The sequence below is a fragment of the Myotis lucifugus genome, unplaced genomic scaffold (genome assembly GCF_000147115.1).
Source record: "Myotis lucifugus unplaced genomic scaffold, Myoluc2.0 scaffold_205, whole genome shotgun sequence".
Classification (NCBI taxonomy): domain Eukaryota; kingdom Metazoa; phylum Chordata; class Mammalia; order Chiroptera; family Vespertilionidae; genus Myotis; species Myotis lucifugus.
Genome location: NW_005871253.1, coordinates 1,414,720 through 1,439,730, shown reverse-complemented (window position 1 = coordinate 1,439,730; position 25,011 = coordinate 1,414,720). Strand labels below are relative to the sequence as shown.

Genomic DNA, 25,011 nt, shown 5'->3' with positions numbered 1-25,011 from the left:
GCTGAATGAAAAAAGACAGTTGTGTTGTCCTAATCTGATGGAAACCAGGTCTTTTTAAACAGCCAGCTTAAGTACTTACTAAAATGTTGTCAAAATTTGGAGCATCAAAGGATCCAGATGCAGTAGGATCTCTTGTAAGACCATCTTCCTTCTCATTCTTACCCCACGTTACAGGTACCTGACCTTAAAGGCAAATGGCCGAGCGTCAGGTCTCTCAAGTTCTATTTCTGGTTCTACTACCGAATTGCTAATAGGGCTTTGCACAACACAGAGAACATGCCCTTCCTACAAAGCAAGAAGATCCCCTGGAGCCCTCTAAGTGAGGGACTCTCGCACTCCAAGTGAGATTGGGTCTCAGAAACCAAGGACCTCTTCATCCAGAGCCTAGGCATGCCCTTCCCTCCTGCCAAAGCCATGCATTTTAGTGAGCAATTGGAGCTCCGATTTTGGTATGGTCAAAGGGATTTCCATGGGTCCCTGGCTCCTTGGTGTGATTCCTGAAGCTAGAACTTAGAATGGTTTGCATTTTAAAAGCCCTGAAACTTTTCTTACTGAGATGTTTCTGTGGTTCACGATGCAGTAGCGGGAACTGCAGTGGGCACACAGAGTGAAAGGAAGGCAGCCCTGGGCCTCCCGAGGTTGAAGGCGGAAGGCTACTGCCCAACAGCTCAGACTGGAAAGGCGATCGCAGAGCCTCGCCTCCTGCATAAAACTACACTTCCCAAGTGGACTTGCGGCCCACGGCGGGTAGGAAGGGAGGACGCGCTTAGAGCCGGCCCACTGACTCCCATCGTGCCAAAGTCACGCCAGTCTAATTGGAGGGCTCTATCGCGGTGCATTCCGGGACTTGTAGTACAGCGAGAACCTGGGGCTAGCTAGCTTCTTTGTGACTCGCGGCGCTCCAAGCGGCGCCCGGCGAGGAGTCCCGGCCACGCGCACGTGCGCTGCGCCCGAGGGGCGGCTGGCGCCTCCCGCGGGGCGGGGCCGTCGGTCCCTTGTTGACACCGCCTTCCTGCCCCTCCCCTCTCGGTGCCCGGGCGGCCCGCCCCTCCTTCCTGGAGTCACAGCTGAAGCGGCAACGGCGGCGGCAGGGAGAGGGGCGGCCAAGTGGCCCACGCGACACGCGCCGGGCCGGACCCTGTGCTGTGACTCGCGCGGCTCCGGCGCCTCCTGCCCCCGCGGCGGGACCGGGCTTCCCGCGGCGGGATGTTCTCCCGGAGGAGCCATGGGGATGTGAAGAAGTCCACCCAGAAGGTGCTGGACCCCAAGAAGGACGTGCTGACCCGCCTGAAGCACCTGCGGGCGCTGCTGGGTGAGGCGCGCGCCGCAGCCCTGGGGTCGGGCACTGCCCGCGCGCGGGCGGGGTGGTCGGAGCTGAGACGGGGAGGGCGTGGAGTGGGGGCGGCGGGCGACCGACCCCGACTCTGGGTCTTGGGCTTGTTCCCCGAAAAGCGGGCAGCCTAGCCCTCCGGTGTGAACTTCCCCCCGATTCTCACCGGGAAACCTCGAGGCGGGACACTGCCGGGACCATCCCTTCCCCAGCAGACCCTGCACCCCGGTGCCCCTCGCACGCACGCTGAACTGTCATCTCCCCTTCCAGTTTGAACATTGTTGAGTCCGGGACCCTAAGTAGACTGGGACCTCAAGTGGTCCTTAATTGAACTGTCCTCTCTTTCGCTCCCCCTCCCCCCTTTACATTTTATTTTTACTTTTGAGTCTGAGTCCCCAAATAGACTGAGACTCCAAGTGATCCCTGGACACATTTAATTTAAATCTCACGCCCCTCCCCCCTTTAAAAATTACCTTTATTTTGGATCTGGCTGCTTCAGTTTCTTTGTGTCCTCGGTGTGAAGGGGGCCCCTGGTGTTTGCTTGGAGGGAGGGGTGACTTTCCTGGGTTCAAGGAGGCTGCTTCTCCTTTATCGCCAGGATGACAGGGATGGCTTTTTGCTTTCTTCTGTGTCCATGGGACTGCGGGGTGGAGGTTCAGCAGAACCCAGGTGGGCCTGCAGTTGACCTGGGATGCTCATCCCTGTGGGTGTGAAGGGTCCGCCAGGCTTCCTGTCACCTGCTGCATGTGGTCGGTAACTGGTGTGCTAGGCTGTTTTGTTTTCTGTTTTCTGACTTCCTTAGTCTTAACTTCTGTTTAGGATGAAAACACCTTTGCTGTCTGTAGACTTGTCTGTGTATGTGTGGACAAAGAAAAGGACACCTTATGTTTCTTCTAGATGCCATTTTTTAAAATTTATTTTATTGTTTAAAATATTACAAATAGAAGTACACACGTCTCCTTTTTTTTCCCCATTGACCTTCTCTCCCTCCTCTACCCCCCCCCCCCACATGCCTTCACCCCCCCCCCCTAGTGTTTTGTGTCCATTGGTTATGCTTATATGCATGCATACAAGTCCTTCGTTTGATCTCTTACCCCCCCCAACCCTCCCCTGCCATTTTTATTCTTAAAATGAGCAAAAATCACCTGATTTAAGGCATGTCGTCTTAATATGTCTGTCTTTTGAGGAAATATGGATTAAAAGAATTCATTTTATATGTGAGAATTTTACATAAAGATCTTGCCCATGAGATGAAAAGCTGCAAATTATTTTTATTTATACTCTGTGAAGTACCTCTAAAGAAATAAAAAGAACACACCTGGTTTTGCCAAATGAAATTCTTCACAATCGTGGATTTCTTGAGATTACACTTTCTTGTTCAGATCGGAATGAAATGTAAATTAGTTACTGTTAGAGGGATTAGTTTTCAAGACCTTTGAAAGTGAAATGTGGCCTTCTTGGTAAACTGAACTTTCTACTTCCTGTAGTAAAATACCAGGCGCACACAGGTTGCATTGTGTGGAGTTTTTAGTAGTGACTGATTAACACAGACTGCAGGGACGTTTTTGATAAGGAGAGTTGAGCAGTATTTTAAAGCATTTGATACTTTTGGACTTTTTCTGTGGTAGAGAATTTGAACTTTCGTTCTGTCCAAGTCTGGAGATTTAAGTTGGCTATTTTGTATAGGCAGAATCAATTAAACCGAGATCAGTTCGGTTTCTTAGAGATACACAGTACATTGTTACCATTGTGAGAAAGTAGTTAGCTATGTAATTGGGGTTTCACTGTGTGTGTGTGTGTGTGTGTGTGTGTGTGTGTCTTACTTTGAGGAACTTTCTTTTATCATTTCATAGAGCTCATTATGACTTAAATTGTGTGACATGGAGAGGTTCTTTTTTTAGGTGTATTTTTGTTATTATTGTTGTTGATGCATTTGTTTTTTGAAATGGCCCAATTGACTTGATTACTGTAATCTTTATCTATAGGGACTAGATTTTTGTAAATGTATCTGAGGAAATCTAGTCATAATGTTTAATGTAAGCTTTCACTTACAACTGGTTTAAAGACTTAAAGAAAATAATGTATTATTAATACACTAGTTCCTACTACATTACATACCCTACTTGTTTCCTACTTTAAGGAAAAGTCTACTTAGAAAAATAGGTCTCTTGCTCTGAAAAATGGGGATTAGCCAAGATCAAGAAAACTATTTGAAGGAGAATAGAATTATTGTATTTTTATTTGTATACTTATATGATATTCTTGATTTGCATACATTTTATCTTCAAGTGATAATAACGATGTCATTTTTTTTTACATACAGAGATGATACTGCTGACCTGATTTGTAGCACAGCTACATGACTTTGGTCTAGTTACTTAGCCTGTCTATGAACATCAGTTTCTATTCTGTAAAATGTGTATGGTAATGTCTGTGAGTGTGATGTGTAAACTATTTCAGCTTGGAGTAGGCACTTGACAGTTTCCTCTCTCATTGCTTATTTCCCATTATTAATAGGTAGGAGAGCATTTGATAGGTAGTTTGCCCCACCCTTTCTTATTTTGATAATTGTGATGGACTTGTTCTCTCCATTAAAATTAGTCTGTCTTTAAGACAACTGGCTAACAAAACACAATTAGCTGTGAAAAGTAGAGTATTTCTTGGTATCAAGATAATGACTCCAATTAGAACTTGCTTAGCTACTTTGATCTGGCTGCTTATTGTAAATTGACCTGATTTATTTTATAGTGGGGGAAACGGAGACATAGGCAGGCCTTATACGGGGCCAAGCCATGTACTAAATGGTCTGTATGTATTTTATTAATTGGAGGAAGAAGAAAGAGCTGTTAGGTCCCCTGACTTCCAGTTCTCCCTACACTGTCTAAATCATTATTGGGAAAGTAAATGAGCAAACAAAACAAAACAAAAACGAAAAACATATTGCTGTCTTGCTCCAGCAAAGGTCTCATGTCTAATTAAAAGTTGACTGCCTACTGAGTCCCAAAAGAGGGTATAGAAATGGCATTATTATAGCAAGAAGAATAGGGTATTAGTGAACAATAGTGCATTGTATAATTAGATTGTGGCTTATATGGTAGACTCCATTATAGGATTTCAAGGAGGCAAAAAGGATAACCAAGGGTGGCACAAAAATAGGGGCATCTTGAAGTTTTACTCCTGCTACGCCCTGAAGAATGGTTAAACTAGCTCTGTCCAATAGGATGTAATGTGAACGACATGTGTAATTTTAAATTTTCTAGTAGCCACATTTTAAAAAGTAAAGGGAGTCCTGGCCGGCATTACTCAGGGGTGAGAGCCCCAGCCTGCGCACCAGGGGATTTCAGTCAAGGTCATGTACGAGGGTTGCAGGTTTAATCCCAGCCCCTAGTTGGGGTGTGTGCGGGAGGCAACCAATCAATGTGTCTCTTTCACATCGAGGTTTTTTTCTCTCTCTCTTTCTCTACCTATCTATCTATGTATCTCTCCCTCTTCCCCCACCCTTCCACTCTCTCTAAAAATCAATGGAAAAATATCCTCAGGTGAGGCTTAACAAAAAAAGAAAAGGTAAAAGAAAACAAGTGAAATTGAATTTAATAATATATTTTATTTAACCCCACATGTCTAATATGTATATTATCAACAGGTAAAATAAAATATTTTTTTAAACTTTTTTTTTTTTCATACCAAGTCTTTGAAATCTAGTGTCTACTCTACACTTACAACACATCTCAGTTTAGACTGGCCGCATTTCAAGTGCTCAGTGGCCACATTTAGCAAGTGGCTATGACTAGAATTTGGGAAAGTAGAGGGGGAGGGCAGTTTCAACTAAGGGAAGATGGAGTACATATGGCAATATTGTGGGAAGGTGAGGAACACCAGCCTGCCTCTTCCTCCTGTTCAGGGGGAGTGATGGAGGTGATGTTGGGCATAGAAGATGGGGTGCTGGAACCCTGGCCCTGAGGGCATCCACGGTGTCAGATAAATGACTAGAGTGCTGTGTAGGCCGGGGAAGGGTCAGGACAGTGAGTTAGATGGGCTGGGGGAGAGGACGGATTGTGGGGGAGAAGAGGAGGAGAGGAATAGGTGATCTGACAGAGAAGCTGAGGCAGGTTGGGGATCAGATCAGAAAGGGTTTTGTTTGCCTGATTTAGAAGCTCAGATCTTATCCTGCAGGTGAGAGGGCCTCCTTGGAGAATTCTTAGCAGGTCAAATGGTAAGTTTTGAGAACACTGCCAACAGGGCCAGGAAAAATGGATTGGGGCTGATGGGAGGGGTGGCACTGAACACAGGCAGTGACTGAGCAGACAAATGATGAGGGCCTGAGATAAGAAGTTCCATGAATGGAGAGGAGGGGTGGGGAATTAAAGGACCAGGCAGCAGGAGTGTTTCTCTAAGTGAAATAATGAAAGTGAAGTTTGCAGAAGCTAGGCGAGGAATGGTTAATCAGAAGAAAAAGAGATTTGGGATCGGAGGCCACAGTCAAGTGAAATCAAGTGACACCAGGATTTGGTCCAAATATTTGGATCCAGAGAGGAGAGAATAGTCTCTCGCAAGTGCTCTATATACTGATAGTGTAACCGGACAAGGACAATCAGTAGGTCCGTGCTGCCTGTCACTATTTGAGCCATTTAAATAGAGACCGGGCTGAATAATATATGAGCATTTATTCCAGTACTGTCTGCAGTATGGGAGAGCAGCAGGTCATCCACAAACATCTGCTCTGCAGTCCCCCATAAGCCAGTTGCTTATATAGGGTAAGACAAAGATTACATGGGGAAGTAGGGGTTACAGGTATGGGGAAGTAGGCTATGCAGGCTGGAGTGGGACTCCATTGTTTGGTCAATTAGGTTGTTAATCTTTCCATGAAAGTAGGCAGTTCTTGAATGAGAATGGGCTGCATTCAAAGGTTGACTCCCAGGTCCTGGCGGTACACGACTCCCAGCCAGGTCAGAATGTCCTTTCTTTAACCAACACAAGGCAGTCATGGTTAACGGAGCATGATTACTATTTCCCATAACCATAGCTAGTCCCCAATATTCTATTTTTGCCCCTAACAATAGAGCAAGACAGAACATTTTGGTATAGTTCTTTTTGTGTGTGCATCTGTTGCTTTAAGTTCACTTACAATTTTAAATGTTGCCTTTTAAACTTTTCTAATATTAGCATTTCACTATGTTTTATTCCTCTCATTTTTTTTTTACTAACTACAAATATTTGTTGAGACTATATACTATAATTTAGCTTAATATTATTCCCCCAATATAATTTCTTGGATGGTGAAATTGTTTTCTTCCTCGCCCCTCACCCCCCTCCCTCTCTTTTTCTCCAATATAAATAATACTGCAGTAAACATCTTCAGAAGCAGCTTTTCCTATATTTAGCATTAGTTTCTTAGAATAGATTCTATTGAAATAAAATTTCTGGATTTTAGCATGTTTATGACTCGTTTCACATTGCTTTCCTAAATGGGCCTGCCCAGGATTTATTGTTTGGTAGGGAGACAGACATGTAAACAACTACATTTACAAAGAGGGTGTGCGTTAGTGCCTCAGTGAGGCGGGCTGGAACTGTAGAGGCGGCTGCCAGGTGCAGAGGAGGCAGAGCAGAAAGGCCTCTTGTAGTGGTGCATGTCCTGAGGGAGTCGGGTCTGAGGTGGGTTTGGGATAATGAATGAAAATGGGAGTTTCCCAGATGGACAAGTTTGGGGGTGAGAGACTGCAAAGAGGAGTTTGTGCAAAGGGGATGATGTGGTCCCCAGGGGCTTAAATGTCCACTGGCTGTTATCCTGTGGTATGGATAGATGTTGGGAATCTAGTGAAGAGTTTTTAAGCAGAAGACAGAGCCAAAACCCATGTCGTCCCTTAGTGAGTGGTCCAAGAGGCCCAGTCTCCCTGAGATTTGAAACAGTAGATGCTGAGAGAACAAGGCTCCCGTTCTTCTGGATTGCAAACCATGAGGATGTAGCCCAGGCTGCAAGTGTTCATCTTTCTCTCAATGTGGAGAGCACCTGTCTCATCTCAAATTGAATTCACACTCAGAGGGAGGCAGAGCAGAGATGGAGAGTAAGAAGGGCCCAGTGGACCCTGTGTGAACCGAGGGAGGAAGGGGGGTGTGTGCCATCTCCACCCCTGAGCTTTTCAGTTGCAGGAGCCAGTAACACCCTGTTTTTGCCTTAGTTGGCTTGGCTTGTATTTCTGGGTCTTGCAACAGAAAGAGTACAGATTAATATTCCAGGAAGAGGATGGGACATTCCAGGTCAAAGATGGATGGATGGATGGTGTGTGTGTGTGTGTGTGTGTGTGTGTGTGTGTGTATGTAGATATGATTTTTATGTTTTTTAAGACAGGGAATTTGAGTTACTTACATTTTGGAAGAGGAACTAATAAAAGAGCAAGTGAATAAAGAGTAGTAAGAAAGGGGATAAAAATGGAGGAAGATGTGCTCTGCAGTAGAATCTAGAGCATGGGGCAGGAGATCAGGCTTGACTAAGGCCACATGGAGGAAGCAAGACTGGGGTGCTGATTGACCGGGATGTGGAGGGAGCTCTCATGTGACAGTTTCTGTTTTCTCTGTGAAGGTCAGAGGTAAAGTGAACTGCTGAGCTAGTTTTATCACTGGTGCAGTGATAGGAACTGAGTATGTCTTGGTCCCTCTTCTGTGTCATGTATCTCCTTAAAATAAAGAAAAATTGTAATCTGTAAGGTATTTTCTTGTTCTTTTGGGGCGTGATCTAATAAGTACATTTAATTTATGTATTAAATGCTTGGCCAGAAGAGGGATATGAATATATGTATATGTATGTGTATATATTTATATGTATATAAACTAGGGGCCCAGTGCACGAATTCGTGCACCTTGAACTGTGAGCTGTGAGGCTGCAGTGGGCACAGGGGCGGGTCTTGGCCCATCCTCCGCGCCCCTGACCAGCCCCTCCTGCCGTGGCTCCTGGTTTCCTGTCTGCTGGCAGCCCCCCCTGCATCCCCCGCCCCCACCGTCCACTGCTCCCACGCAATGATGGCGCTGGCCCCTGCTCGCACCTGCTGATGGCGAAGAGTGATTGGAGCCGGTGCCGTCAGCAGGCGTGAGCGGTGGCTGCTGCCCCGATCGCTCTTCAGGACCAGGGGGAGGTGGAGAAGCCCTGAGAGGCGATTGGGGCCGGCAGCCGCCCCTTGCACCTGCTGATGACACTGAGTGATCAGAGCTGGCGCTGGGCTCCGGCAGCGGGTGCGAGTACCGGGTGGGACTGCGGTGTGCAGGAGCCACCAGAGGCTCCCCCCAATGACAGTGACCTGCGCCTTGCCTTGGTCTGGCGCCCCGCTCACCTGCTCCACCATCCTGCCTCGGCTGACACCCGCCATGTTCCACGCTCTGCTGCCTGCTGCCGATGCCCACCATATCCCGTGCGCGCCCCCTGGTGGTCAGCGCACTTCATAGTGACTGGTTGTTTGGTTGTTCTGCCGTATAGTCTATTTGCATATTAGGGTTTTATATAGATAGACTAGAGGCCTGATGCACGAAATTCATGCAAGAGTAGGCCTTCCTTCCCCCAGCTGCTGGCACCAGCTTCCCTCTGGCACCCGGGACCCAGACTTCCCTCTGACTGCCGGCAGACACCTGGGAGCTGGGCTTCCCTCCGGCTACCGGCAGGCACCCGGGACCCGGACTTCCCTTGCAGCCTCGGCTTTATCTGGAAGGACAGAAGGATGTCCGGAAGAATGTCCCGTCTAATTAGCATATTATGCTTTTATTATTATAGATAATGAGAACAGTTTAAGTAGTGCAGATGATGCCTGATAGTAGTGTGAGGTGGGACAAAAGAATTTGCTGTGTCCTCAGTGGTCCTCTTTCCTTCCTGCCTCTCTCTGTGGGAGCATCTCCCCTGCTGGGTATGGCTCTAGTATTTAAGGGTAATTTTGATTTTCTCCATTTTTGCCTTAAATGCAGCTTAACCCACATAAGAAATAACTTTATTGACTGTATTGATTTCTGATATTAATGTAGCGCTTTATACTTTGTAGAATGGTTTCTCATTTGATCAAATCGCTGCCAATTCCTATAGGATTTGCCTTCTGGATTCTTAGGAGAGCTTTGTTTCTGAGATCTAATCCTCATTTCAGGGTTTTAAGTTTTATTTTTAGAAAAGAGATGTTTCATAATCATTTTATATATTGCTTTAGAAACTGAAACCACATCTGGAAGACATCAAATACTATTAGTTGTAATCTTCAACATTAAATATGTACTTTGATTTCCCTATTATAATTGTGGTTTATTTAAAAAAAAACACCTTTGAAAAAGATAAGAACCCTACTAATATTGCCTTGTGTTTTATTTTAAAGTGATGGCACATATTCATTGAGCCTCAACCATGTTTTCAAGGACACATAAGGTGTACTGGTGACATTGCTTGTGTCCAACTATGGGAGCCATGAGAATGCGCCACTCAGCTCTCCTGCTTCGGGGAGCATGATGGCTCCAGCTGCTACCCTTGAATTCGCCACCACATTTTAGTCAAACTTGAGCTTCTCTTGGGCTACTCCCAGTCAGTGACTGAGCAAGCAGGAGTACTAATGTGGCCCATTCCTGCGAGACCCAGTTGCCTCTGAATGGGGGGCTCTGATGTGAGAACTCCCCATAGGCCTGACCAAGACCTTCTCAGGAATGTTTTGAAGTCTGAGACTTCCTCCCCCCTCCTTCCTTCCTCCTCTTTCATAGGGGTCAGAAATGCATTGTGGTCTGAAGCCTCTCACTGCTTCTCAAGTCTTCCCCTTTACTCTTCACAGACAGTTCCCCCGATAAATCTCTTGCATGTCTAATTCTGTCTTGGTGTCCACTTCTCAGAGAACTCAAGCTAATACATCCTCCCTTTCCCCAGAAGGTATTGCCCATCCTGCCATCTAGAATTCTTCCAGGAGACAACCCAAGCACGTTACATCTTCCACATAAGCTTTCTTTGTCCCTCTACCCTGAAATGATCTGTCCTCAGAATTCTCATAGCATTCTGTACCTCTCATTTGGCATTGATAGCCTTTGGCTTTGTATTCTTATTTGTGTTCTGCCTTATCTACCCCACTAGATAAGTACATTGAGAACATGAATAGCTTCTTGTTCACCTAGATTCCTCTTGGTAACATATTTCCTTATTTGTAAGAATAATAATAAGTAGCATTTAATCAGCACTTTACAAGTGTAAACACTGCTAGAAATACTTTTACATGTATTAACTCATTTTATCCTCCCAAGTGGATGGTAATATCATTATCCCCTCCCCTCATTCTAGTTCTTGAGAACATTCTGATTGGTCCTATGTGGGTCATGTGTCTATTCCTGTACCAATCATTGGGTGAGGGGTATTGGTACTCTGATTAGCCAGTCTGGATCACTTGCCCTGTACCTTATAGACTGAATCTCATTCTGGCTTAGATAATTTTGAGAAAGTAGTTCTGGAAAGGCATTCTGGTACATTCCCACACAAAGCAGCACTGCTTATATCTCACCTATGCCCATGTATACCACAAGGTGAAGTTCATTGACTTTTGGGTTAGTAATCCTAGTTCATTGAGAAAATCTTAAATGACATTCTGTAAGTTCTACTTAAGACTATGGGAGTTATATTTGAGGATTTATGTAATTTGGGGGAAGTAAGGGTTACCCTTTTAATAAATGGATTGACCACTCTTAAGAGTCTGTCTAGGTTACTCCATATAACATTGTGTTTAAGTCATTCCACAAATCGTTACTGATTGCTCTGTGTCAAATGAAGCCCAGCTTTATGAGATTTTTATTCTATTAGGAAAGATGGAAATTAACAAGTAAAAACAAAAGATATAATTTCAGGAAATGTTTACAGAAAAATGAAGCTTGATTAAGGGTAGGAGTGTGCAGATCTAGATAGAAGGGTCAAGGAAGGCCTCTCTGAAGAGAGGTTTACAGTCAGCATCTGTGTTAAGTGGGATCAGCTTTGTGATTATTTCTGGGAACAATGTTCATAACAGAGAGAACATTAGGTGCAAAGGTTCTGAGTCATAATGGGTTCGGGAATCTCATGGAAGTCAATAGAGTTGAAGGAGTTGGGTTAGGGAAATGAGCAGGGATGAGAAAGGAGAGGTCAGGGTACACCAGGTGAGGCTTGTAGGTCTCAGTGAGATGGGGTGCCCTGGTCCAGGACTAAGAGCAGGGGAGTGACCTCAGTTGACCTTTAGGTCGGATCTTTGTAAAGAAAGCTTTTTTTGGCTTACTTTATAAAAAGTCAGATCCTTGGCCCAAAAACTGAACAGTGACTGAAGACAGAAGAGAGAAGAGGGAAGAGAAAGGAGTGGTGCTGAAGAGAAGTGTCTGTGGAAGCCGTGGCAGGCACAGGTTTAGGGGGTGGGGCACACGTACTGGTGTCCTTCCTTATTGCAGCAGTGAATAGTGATGAGAAGACAGGCTGCAAACACTGGTCAATGGGTCAGCAAAGCTAGAGTGACTCGGCCCCGGTGTGTAGTGATACAGGGTTGAGCTGTGTTACTCCAAATTCTAGTCAGAGGCAAAGAACAGATATATTAGAAAGTGCCTCTGATATTGACGTAAAATGGGACTTTGTCAGTGGCTGAAAAAGAATGAGCACAGGAAAATGCTGATGGGTCATATAATATTAATATATCCATATAAATGATTGCAAAAGGCAGCAACCACTGCAGACTGGCCCCATTTCAGGTACCCAGCTACATTAGGACCTACCTTGTCTGTGCTTTTGATAGTTTCTTTTTATGCTTGGCCGGTATGGATTAGTGGTTGAGTGTTGACCTACAGACCAGGAGGTCATGGTTCGATTCCGGTTAGGGCACATGCCGGGTTGCGGCTTGAACCCAATGTGGGGTGTGCAGGAGGCAGCCAATCAGTGATTCTCATCATTGATGTTTCTCTCTATCTCTCCTTCTCCCTTCCTCTCTGAAATCATTAAAAATATATTTTAAAAAATATAGTTTCTTTTAAAAAATGTTTTTATTGATTTTAGAGAGAGAGGAAGGGAGAGGGATAGAGATAGGAACATCGATTGGCTGCCTCCTGCACAATCCCTACTGGGGATTGAGCCCGCAACCCTAGCATGTGCCCTGACTGGGGGATCAGAACTGGTGACCTTTTGGTGCATGGGACGATGCTCAGTCAGCTGAGCAGTACCGGCTAGGCTTTATTGCCTTTCTTAATGGAAAGGCCTGGGGGAGTCTTGATCTTTGGTTCAGTGTTACTTGAAGATGTGATTTTTATGAACCAATGTTGCTATCTGAGAGTGCACAGAAGGGGATTTGTGTATGCAGTTGATAATCAATGCCACTTGTAAATGAATTGTATCGTGATTGGAAATTTCATCACATTTTTTCATTCAGAAGATATCACACATTTGTTGTTCCTACTCAGTGCAGGCTGTTGAATGGCTGGACAAAGACAGTTTCTTCCTTCCTGACTCGATGATTTTACTACACTTTTCAGTAAATGACAATTAGAAAAACATAGCTTTCCTTAATGACAACAAAGGACTTTAATAACTAGATCATTACAAGGCGTTATGTACAATGAATGTTATTACAGAAGAAGTTTAATTTGCATTGTTGGACACAGGAAGTTTAAATTATATGCTGTTTTGAGGGCATTTTAGTCTTAGTAAAGATACTACTTTATATATTGTTTGCATCTTGAGTGTTCTTTAAAGTTGAAAAGTAAGAAAAGTTTAAAGAAAATTTGGCCTGGTGTCATGTCAGATGAGTTCTTCCTTTCTTTTTTATGGTAATTAGTCAGGCTTTGAAAAATACCTCTTTCCATAATACTCTGGAAGCTTCCCCCCCACCAAATGAAAAATACTCTGGTTATAAAATTGTACTTATTATTATAAACATTTGAATAATAAGAATAAGCAAAAAAATTATTTAAGTATGAAAAAGCTCTTTAAATTCTGCAGTCTCCTGATAACCATTGTTAAAATTTTGGTGAACACGCTTTCTGTGCTGGCTCTTGTTTTTGTGCATTGCCTTCTCTTTCTCATGTTCTCGCTCTCTTTCTGTCTTGTATGTGTATACACATTAACACACTTTTACATGAATAGTCATTATGCATGGTCTAACACTACATTTTTGACTTAACATGCCTTGGATATTTCCCATGTCAGTAATTGAAGAATTACATAATACTTAAATGGTCATATCACGTTTCATTGTACTCGTGTAACAAATTCACCACCATTCTTCAGATTGTGAGTTTCAGCCTTAGCAGATTGTGGCCTGGGAGTAAGAGTGGCTGCCCAGCAACCACAGGCGCTTGTGTAAGGGATACAGCAGATGTGAGAGTGTCTGTGGCTGCGGGCAAGGCAGGGACTGTGATGATTTTCTGGAGGTAAAGACAGCCCTTTGGAGAAGGCCATTTCAGTGTTTGTTGAGGTAATTTCACAGAAAGGCCATCCTTTTAACCTGTTCAGGAGGAGGGTCATTCCACCTGTAAGCTGGCTCTGGTGTCCTAAATAAACCAATTTCTGAGTTCTCTTTTGGATTTGGTAACTAGTTCTGTGACTCCAACCAGATACCTACTTAAAAATATTACATTTCCAAGTATGTTTTATGCTTCCCTGAACCTCCTTGATCACTTTCTGTTAATATTAGACTTAATTAGGTGAGTAATGTGGGAGCCTGACTGCCTAGATTTGAGTCCTGGCAGTGGCCTACCTTCTCTGACCCTCTACTGATAGTATCTGCTTACCAGGGCTGTTGGAGGTTTACTTGAGTTAATGTATACAAAGCTCTTTTGTAAGCTGTTATTATAATTACTAACAATAATTATTTAACATAAGTAAGATGGCTCTCTCTACCCTCAACATCACTTTTCTTCTTCCTTAGTTTTTAGAAATGGAGATTTAGAAGTCACCATTTAGCTCCTCCTTTATCCATTTTATTTTTATCTCTGACTCTACCTACTGAGTGGTTTTGATTGTAATATAGGCTAGCCCTAATTCAACCAAGAAAAGTAGGAGAAAGTGTTCATTCGTATAAAAAGGCTGATGAAACTAGATTTCTAGTTTAAAACTAGATTTCTAGTTTTTCGTATAAAAAGGAATGGGCATATTAAAATATATATAAGACATTTGATTTGAACATTATATTTCAAGGATGTTTATGTTGTGTTTTATTATATTGGTAGTTGATATCTCTGTTAAAAACAAAGTTTTAGAATCCTGCATTTGAGAAATGTGTCAAAAATGTTCAGGATAAAATTACTATTTAATTACCTTTTTATGACTTTTAGTTGGAGTATATACAGATTTATATACAGAATTACTTTTATATATGACCTGTCAGTCCTAGATAACAAAGTGTTAACATCTTTATGATTTCTAAGAATTTTACTTTCTATATCTGGTTTACCTTATTGGTATAAGGAAATGAAAGTAATACATCTCAGGAAATAAAGTGGATGAATTTAACTTTAACAATTTTTTCAATTATAGTAGTATTTGTTTCCTATTCTGTCAGATTTTATTTCAGTATCCACAGGGATGTTTTTGGTTGCAGGTAATAGAAAACCCAAATATAAAGGTGAATGACAAAGAATTTTTTTCTCTTATAAAAAGTGGTCCCAAGGCAGGGTGGCTCCAGAGTCAGCTAATTTAGCAGTTTAGTGACCTGGACAGCCCAGACTCTCTCTGCCTCCCTACTTTGCCTTCCTTAGTGTCTGCAGCATGGCAGTTCCGTCCCTCAGGTGGTAAAATGCCTGCAGCCACTGTAAGCATCGCACCCAGATATTACAATGTCCAAGGCAGGAAAAAGGGAACTATTTTTTCTTTGTGTCCTTTTAAGAACTATTTCTCTTTTCCAGACATCATCAGAATTCCTCCCATTTTTTATTGACAAGTGTTGGGTCACACAGGCTTGAGCCTAAACACTTCACTGGCAAGGGGCATGTTGCCACCATAATTGACTTAGCAGCATCAGGTTCCATCCCCTGGATCAAGGGAACAGCCAACTTCCCTAAAGGGCATGGCTTTGTGTGTGTGTGTGGGGGGGGGGGTGCGGGGGGTGTTATGGGGGTAGGTAACCCCTGAACAGGAAGAGGAAGGGTATGCTGTAGGAATGGTTAGGGTTAGGGAACTGGAGGAAAAGCAGTGTCTGCTGCTCCAGGTCACTCTCACTTTTAGTTTAAATGCTGTGGAGAACATGTTAACAAAAAACATTCAAACCTGTGAAGAATTTTTGTGAGTTTATTTGAGCCAAACTGTCGACAGTTGCAGGAAAGCAGAACCTCAAGGGATTGAGATAATGCTCCAGAGAATGGCAGTTTCTCGTCTATTTTTAAATATATTTTATTGATTCTTTAACAGAGAGGAAGGGAGAGGGATAGAGAGCCAGAAACATTGATGAGAGAGAAACATCGATCAGCTGCCTCCTGCACACCCCCCACTGGGGTTGTGCCTGCAACCGAGGTACATGCCCTTGACCAGAATCGAACCTGTGACCCTTCAGTCCGCAGGCCGATGCTCTATCCACTGAGCCAAACTGGTTAGTGCTCTCATCTATTTTTATACATTGCAATCAAAGGAGGGGACATAGGTGGGTTACATGAAATCCATTGGTGATAGATTAAGGCAGGAGAAAGCAAAGCTGGGAAACCTTTGGGATTGGATAAGAAGTAAAATGATAGATACATACTTAGGTGGGTGCAGGAACAATTAACATAACAATGAAGGAATTTGTGATACCTGCCCTGGCGCCCAGATACATTAGTTGTGCCCCAAGGGGTCCAGAAAAAGGGAAGTTACAAGTTACCCAGACATTTCAAGGATATGATATCATAGATGCAAAAAGACAAATGGGCTCAGTTAAGGTAAAGGTTGACCTTAAGCATGGTGACAACCATGTTTGGGTAAATGTTTACTATTTTTACCCTGCTGACTTGGCTTCTGTCATTATTTGTTTGCTAAAATAATGGAAAAGTTATTTTGATTTTCTGAATTATACAAATCATCCCATTCGATTGAATACCCTATTGATTGTAATTTGAATACCCCATTGGTTGTGGTCATACTGGTTTTAGAAAACACATTCCTCTGTACCTGGAGACCAGGACTGCACAATTACTCTAAATTGCCCCAGTTGCTCCAGATAATGTTGTTCCTGTTGACTCAGTGGTCCCAAGACCCGATGGCTCCAGATAATGCGTTCCTGTCGACTCAGTGGTCCCAAGACCTGAAACTATAATTAATCTTTGTAGATAACTAATCGGCTCAATCTAGCTTCTGTAACAAACTGCTTTTTTGCAAACCAGGTTCCTCATTCCTAACCCCGAGATGTAATCAATACCTTTGTGATTTTTGCCTCTATAAATCTGGTGTTGTGGCTATTTAACCACTACGAGATTTGGAGAGCATTGCCCCCTCGTAGTCCCAGCTTTGAAATAAATGTGACTCCTTAATTTGACTTCTTGAGGCCCTTGTGTGATTCGTGGGGTACATTACAACACTAGGAGGTGACTACCCAGCATAACTGCTTTTAGTTAAAGTTTAATTTCAGACCATCCTTTGTGGTTACGTTAGGTCTTTGAGTTTGCAAGATTGCCATGCAGGCCTTCCCTGAACTTGTCAGGTTAACATGTGGCCCCTTTCGTCCACACACCTATGGAAATAAATGGTCAATTATGATAAAATTTTGAATATATTTTTAGGGAAAAATAAAATAATATTAAAACAGTATAAATGGTACATACAACATGGCTGTGATATCTATAAGAAATAAAACTATCAGCATATTTTAATATTTAAAACAATAGCTAAAATTGTTTTTCTGTGTCCAGCACATGGCCTGAGCTCAAATAAATACTTTGATTGAGTCAAGGTCAAAGCTGAGACTGAGATTTTGAGTAAACATGATGGAAGGGGAAAGGGAGAGGCTTGAGGGACAATGAAAGGACTAATTTAAAAAATGGACTGTAGAAACCAGATCAGGAAAAAAAAGAAGTGAAGCCTTGAGGGGGATCATAAATAGTGACAAGATGGTGGGGGTCACTGGATTCAAGGACCCGGTAGGGTTGAAGAATTATGGGAACTAGGTTTCCAGAAGGAGTGAGCAGGAATGATAAGAAATGGCAGGTGGCAGGAGAGTGGATTGAACCAGGATGTTGGAGGTCGGAACTTATAAGTAATAAGTGGGTCTAGGATAAGACTGGTGGGCATGGGTGACAGAGATGGTGTGAAGGACAACTTAATTAAAGATAAGGAGGTCAGGCAGCATCTAGATAAATGTTGAAATCAGTGCTAGTTATGGAGAGAACACAGTGAGCCAAGCCCTGAAATCTTCAGAGCATGCTGTGGTGAGTGAAAGACTGTGTGCAACTCGGGTTGGTGGGGCTAGGTGGTAGACTGACGGTGTGAGCAGCACAGAGCATTTTGTGTAAGGAGAAGCTCCAGAATGGTCTGGATATTGCAGTGTGAGATCAGTGAGAACTGACCTCATCTTAGGCCAAGTGGTATGGGGGTGTGGGAGGAAATGGAAGACTTACCTGACAGTCTGCAAGGAAGCAAGTCCTCCTCAGGAGATTGCCAGGTTTCAGGTAGAGTCAGAAGGGGAAGGGAACCTTTAGAGTCATGGTGGAAGAGAGGGGATATGATATTTATTTTATACAAGAGGCCCGGTGCATGAAATTCATGCACTTGGGGGGGGGGTCCCTCAGCCCGGTCTCCACCCTCTCGCAATTCAGGAGCCCTTGGGGGATGTCCGACTGCTGGCTTAGGCTTGCTCCTAGGACTAAGCCGGCAGTTGGATATCCTTAGCGCTGCCGTGGAGGCTGGAGAGGCTCCTGCCACCACCGCTGTACTCGCCAGCCTTGAGCCTGGCTTCTGGCTGAGCGGCGCTCTCCCTGTGGGAGTGCACTGACCACCAGGGGCAGCTCCTGCATTGAGCCTCTGCCTCCTAGTGGTCAGTGTGTGCCATAGCAACTGGTCATTCTCCCGTTTGGTCGATTTGCATATTAGGCTTTTATTATATAGGACTAGCATTTTTCTAATACTGACTGACACTTAAAGGGCTTTGCATATTCTCATTTTATCATCACTACAATCACCACTGTTAGCCCCATTTTTCAGATGAGGAAATTGAGGTACAGGGTGTTTCAATAACTTGCCCAAGGTCCTATAGCTTCTGGACTTTAACATAGGGGGTATGCTCCAAAGGTTTTGCCCTCAACTTTTGCTATTCCCTTTCAGCTAGAGGTGAAAAAATAATTATCAATGAAGTTTTGCTGAACAAATGTGTGGGGCAGGGTAGATTTTGGTATGGAATATAGAAGATCATTTTTGAGATATAATGGGAAAATAATAGAACGTTTCCTGCGGCGGCTGCGGATGAATCTGCTGGGTTTCGGGGTGGTTCCTGGCGACCATGGCCTTCACCCTGTACTCACTGCTGCAGGCGGCCCTGCTCTGTGTCAGCACCATCGCGGTGTTGCAGGAGGAGCGTTTCCTCAAGTACCTTGGCTAGGGAGCAGACCAGGGAATTGGTGGATTCAGAGAGGAGCCAGGAATTAAATCTCAGCTAATGAACCTTATTCCATCTCTAAGAACCATAATGAGAGTGCCATTGATAATAGTAAACTCAGTTGCAATTGTATTGCTTTTACTAGTACTATTTGGGTGAAGATCAAAGGGGGAAATGCATACTCAGAAGAAGAGATGCCAGCGGAAGTTATTACTTTGGTTTTTATTGGAAGATACATATCTTCGCTGGCTGTCCCTGGACTTGACAAAAATGTAAACATGATAATAAAACCAGAGTCCCTATTTATCTGATTTTTATAAATGTTGCACTTATAGTTTCATTATAAAAAGATCAGATCATCAGAGGCAGTAACTATCCAGGTTTGGAATACATTTGATTGCTGACTGTTAGTAGAAGTTTGTGCTATGGTAAAGATTGTTCAAAGGGTAGGACTGTCACTTCTGTGTTTTTAGAGCTTCTTCTCTCACTTCTTAGGGATGATTTTTTTTTAACTTTTGAAGTTCCTTGTGACTTAGTTATGATGCTCAGAGAGTGATCATCCTCCTAGATAAAACTTAAAGGATTTAAGAAACTAATTACTACATATAAAGTGATAAATAGGTAATTGGGATGATTTTATTTTGAACTCTGGTTAAATATTTTGTCTATATTGTCTTGGCTATGAAAAGTTCATAGTACTATTGAGGTGCAAAACAGTATGACTTTAAGGAGAATTCTAATTTTGTAAGTCAGATAGTCACTTGGCAATTGTGTTTTTGTTTTAAAATATTTTCATGCATTTCTTATTTTAGGAATTGGTCTGAATGATGAGACCAGGTCAATATATACATATTTTCATTGGTAGAAAAGTATATACCCTTTTTACAATGGTGACTTATTTTTTAAAATCAGCATAAACATTAGCCTCTAAGAGCAATCCTAAACAATCACAGTTATAAACTATACTATCTAAGAAGACTTTATTGTGAAGCATTTACCTGTCCCAAAAGTATCCATGTTTCCATTTCTTGGAGTAATACATTAAGGAGTGTGAGTCTTTTTTTTTTTTTTTTAATATATTTTTATTGATTTCAGAGAGGAAGGGAAAGGAAGAGAGAGAAACATCAATGATGAGAGAGAATCATTGATCGGCTGCCTCCTGCACGCCCCTGCTGGGGACGGAGCCCACAACCTGGGCATGTTCCCCTGACCGGACCCAGGACCCTTGAGTCTGCAGGCCGATGCTCTATCCACTGAGCCAAACTGGCCAGGGCAGGAGTGTGAGTCTTATTTGCATCGATCACTAGGGCATTCAGCTGGATAAGGTTTGTTTTGATGTCTTGAACCATTCAGTATTTTACTCATCCCATAATACAGTTTTATGCAGAAAGATTAAAACTATGTAAATATTTTTTCTATAAATTATGGGTTATAATATTTAAAAGGGGTAGAATTGCATCCTTGTTTATAGCACAATGTTTGTAAATAAAGTAAAATGTTTAAGTAAAAAAAAAAAGAAACAGTTTGTTGGCTGTTGGTTGGTGGTGAAGAAGAATGAGAAATTAAAGGAAATTTCTTAAATTCAGGAATGGCATGGCTGGAGTGGCTCCATGGTTAGAGCATCAGCCCCATGCACGGAAGGGTCCCGGGTTTGATTCCCGAGTTGGATTCCCGGTCAGTGACACGTACCTGGGCTTGACACGTACCTGGGCTGCAGGTTTGATACCCAGTCCTGGTCAGGGCGCATGTGGGAGGCAACCAATTGATGTATCTCTCACATAATGTTTCTTTCTCCTCTTTCTGTTTCTGTTTCTCTCTCTCCCTCTTCCTTCCTTCCCTCCCAGTCCCTCTTAAAAAAAAAAAATTAATGGGAAAAATATCCTCTAGTGAGGATTAACTAAAAATAAATAAATGAATGAATGAATGAATAAATAAATAAATAAATTCAGGAATGACCTCTAGCTCTACAAAGATACCTGCTGGTTATTTCTCTGATTAGTATGAACGTACTTCTCTGAGTTTTGTGATTATAATAAAGCAATCTGTTAGTGTCTGTGTCAAACACACTGAAAGTCATCACCTCAAAGTCAGTTTACAGTCTGGGCTCTGTAGTTCAGGACTTGTCCTCCTCTCTTCCTTACTGGCCCTCACGAGTGGGGAGATTGCCATAAGCTCCTTCTTGGGGAAATCAGCAGTTCCCATCTTCAATGCCACTCTATTCTTGTTTCTTACCTGTCTTATCTTTCTGCTCTTTTTCATCTGGCTCTTCTGCACATCCCCAAGGTAATGACTTTTTTCTTTGTATTTCTGACTTGATTTATACTTTTGATTTATTTCTGTTTATCTCTGAGGCCTTAGTATAGCTCCGGTTTGAGTTAAAGACCTGCACAGGAGTTCTGCCCACATCCCTGACAGGCTCTGTTACCTTGGGCAGGTCACATAGGATCTTGAACCTGAGGTTTCTTTATCTTGATCAGATCTGTCCCATCTCTCTCACAGGGTGTGGTGAGGATCAAATAAAAGTGTCTTTTAAAGCATAAGTGTGTAGCATTATTAATGTTCACAACCTCCCCAAATGGCCTTGTTCACTCCCTGCCTAGATGCCCTGCATAAGCTTTGGTCATGGTGCCTTTTTTGTTACATGTTTGTTTACCTGTGTACCCTTGAAGGCCTTACATCTTATTCTCTTTAAATTTTCTAGTACTTGGTTTAGAGCTAGTTGGTGTGGATATAGGCTTAATAATGTTTGAACAAGTTGGTAAAGAATGTCTGTCTAGCACAGCCAGTGTGGCTCAGTGGTTGAGTGTTGATCCATGAACCAAGAGGTAACAGTTTGATTCCCAGTTCAGGGCACATGCCCTGGTTGTGGGCTCATTATTGATGTTTCTATCTCTCTCTCCCTCTCCCTTCCTCCTTCTCTGAAGTCAATAAAAACATATATATATATATATATATATATATATATATATATATATATATTAAAAAGAATGTCTCTCTAAAGGAAAATACTCTTTATGGTCATACTCTTTCTGAACAGAGTCTTCCTATGATAGCTCTATACTTCTTGAAGGTGTCCTTGTTAAAAAGCAGTCTTTCAATACTTTCTTATGTTCCCATTTGCAGGATGCCAAATTCCAGTGCCTATGGTTGCCTTCCCAAGATCTTTACACATATTCATCTGATGAGTCTTGTTTTTTTTTTTAAATAAGGCAAATCAATAAATCATTCTAGATTTTGAATTAGAGATAGAAAATATTTTATATTTTTTTGTTATTCATTTAACTAAATATGTTGAGTATCCTTTGGGTACCAAGCTCTGTTCCTTGGGCTGGGAATACAGTAGTGAACAAAACAAGTGATGTACCTGCTCTTAAGCAGCTTCTAATCCAGTAGAGTGATGATCAATGAAGAAGTAAATGAATAAATAAGATAATTTAAACTAATCTTAAGTGCTGTAGGGGGAAACATGTGAAAAAGCCTCCTAGACTAATGAGGAGTTCTCACACGTGGAAATAAACTGAGTGCATTACATGTGTTATGCTCTTACTTTCACTGTGGATTGGGTTACTTTCAAGGGATCTAATTGTCTTGTTAGGTGAAGCCCAGCATCATTCATACCTCATGGAAGTGGCTGTTACTTGGGCTTTTGGCTTGATGAGAACATCTCAGTCTATATGAGGGTTCCTCAACCTTAATGAGGACCCTCTTTGTTCAGGTTGCTGATATTTGGGTGTCCTTGAGGGACCAAGGGAGGCCCTGAGAAGCTGGGGGAGTTGTTGACCATCCAGTAACCTTTCTGTACCATCTTGTTGCATCAGTGCACCCACATCCTCAATGCCAGGAAATTGCTTGCATTCTCTGTCTGAGGCTTTTTGGTGGTGAGCAGTCGGGTATCCATCCATTGCAGTCTATAAAGAAGAAGATGGGGTGATAGGATGAAATGTGAAGAGTGAAATATGGGGACACTTTGTTAGTTTGTGTGATTCCAGTACTGAAGGATGCAAAGGAATGAGCTTTATGGAGATCTATGTGTGGAGGCAACATACTAGATGCTCCCCAACTGGGGAACACATTTGGGAGTTTGAGGGATGGAAAAAAGTCACTGGCTAGAGCAAGCATGTCAAACTTGAAGGCTAACACGGGCCAAATAAACAAGGTTTAAGTCTATGTGGGCTGCAAAAAAACAAAAGCTTCAATTTTCATAGAAATGTAGGTTTATTTCGATAGAGACATGCTGAATACAAAGGGCTGAAATAAATGAGTAATCATTAACATAAATAATAGAACATTTTAATAAAAATTAATATTTTTTCTTGAACATTAACTTACCAGACACTGAATAACTGCACACATTAATAAGTGTAATGCAAATCAACCTATTTTTCTTGTTCTCTGAAAGCGAAATATTTCCTGTTGTGCACACCAAACTAGTCAGTACAAGACTAATGACATGGCAATCAGCTGCTAAAATATTCACTGCTAGTATTAGTGGAGAGAAATGGTGCGCCTTCGGGTAAGGGAAATGAATGCAACACGATTATAGTAATCAGTCATTAGCGAACGTTGTAGTTCGTTATTAATAATTATTTATAACAGGATATTGTAAAAATTAAGTTATGAAATTTTTATTAAAACTTTTCTTACGTACCATTATATGGCTGGGCTGCAAAAATATTCGTTGCGGGCCACGAGTTTGACATGCTTGTTCTAGCTGGTCTGTAAATACTGAGCCTGCACAGCTCTGATCTTCTTGACCCCAGTCTCCTGCAGGGGTCGGCCTGTGGGGGAGGTGCCCAAGCCCATGCAGATGGATGGAAATACTATTTTGTTTTTGTTTTGTTTTGTTTTATAAGGGGTTAAAAGTAGTTTTTACATTTCTTTCATTTCTGAAGATTTTTTCGTTGTGAATTCTGATAATTGTATAGGTTATTGTCATAAATGGAAACTTTTTCTTTTCAGATAATATGGATGCAAGTGAACTCAAGCAGTTTTTTGAGACCAACTATTCTCAGATATATTTCATCTTCTATGAAAATTTTATAACACTGGAAAATAGTTTGAAATTAAAAGGTAAGCATTTCTACAAGTTTTTTAATGTTCAGGTTTTCTTACATCTCAGACTCAGACTGCTGAAAGCTGCACCCATCCTTTTACCTCCCAAACCTGGCTCCCCTGACCCTATCCCTAACCCTCCAGGGTCCCACTGCTGTAATGACAGCTCATGAACTAGACTCAACATCCTGAACACATCTTTGACTTCTCACTCTTGCATCCCTTTTCCTTATATCCATGTAGTGCCTGTGGGACACCCAGGTATAGGTTCTTGTTGGGCAGTAAAAACGCATGGATTGGAGCTTGGGAAGGAGAGGTACGACCATGCTGTTGTAGAGAAAGAATGGCAGTCAGGGATTTGGGGTAATTTCTTCTTTTATAGGGCAAAGAGGAAAGATAAAGGAGTAGTGGGTGAGGGGAGGGGTGCCAGGAAAGTTTTTTTGTCACAGATGCCCAGAGAAGAGCTGCAAAAAGGTGAGTAGCAGCAGGACTAGGAAATGATAGCACAGCGAAGAGGCTGTCACTGACTAGTGACAGAGAAGTTCTAGCAGAATAGTGGGAGCAGAATCCGAACAGAGAAATGGAGTAGCTGGGTGGTGAGACCATGAAGGCTACAGGTGAGAATACCGCTTTTGATGAAGACAGAGGATCATATCTCAGGAATAGCTTGGTCATGGGGAGGTTTTAAAGGATGCATTTGCTTGTTTGCAGGCTGAGGAAAGGGAGATAGCGGGTGGTGCGAGGTAATGGGGGAAGTGGGTTGAGACAGGGGCAGGTATAAAGAGGACATGGAGAGGAGTGTATAGATGCCCTGATTGCTTCTGTAAAACCAGAGGCAAATGTCAAGCATGGAGGGGAAGGAATTTGGGGCGAGGCACTGTGGTGGTCCCTGACATATAGCAGATGGCTCAGACTCTTACAGAATGCTCCAGGCTCTAGTGGGTCATCAGACATGGGCATGTGCCCAGATACCAAGTATTTGTTTTTGTTTTTCAATGAATTGCTCTGTTTCCCACCCCCCCCCGCTGTGATTTATAAACTGATATAAATCTTGAACTTAAAATTATTTTTCCTCAAATTGGTAGATATTTCAAATATGAAATAATCTAGTTTTCTAGTTTTGCTCCACTTCACTTT

The 25,011-nt window shown here is 42.6% G+C and overlaps 1 protein-coding gene and 1 pseudogene across 3 annotated transcripts in view; both read left to right on the top strand.

The window, feature by feature from the left end:
• The first annotated feature begins 1,094 nt into the window (after positions 1–1,094).
• Positions 1,095–25,011, top strand: part of RALGAPA2 (Ral GTPase activating protein catalytic alpha subunit 2) — a 288,904-nt gene continuing 264,987 nt past the window's right edge. For all 3 annotated transcript variants that reach the window (XM_023761269.1, XM_023761268.1, XM_014463288.2), the window contains exons 1-2: positions 1,095–1,312; positions 23,782–23,892. In XM_023761269.1, coding sequence (XP_023617037.1) covers positions 1,207–1,312; positions 23,782–23,892 — 217 coding nt within the window. In that variant the 5' untranslated portion in view covers positions 1,095–1,206. The remainder of the gene's footprint in view (positions 1,313–23,781; positions 23,893–25,011) is intronic.
• Positions 18,727–18,981, top strand: LOC102440101 (annotated as a pseudogene).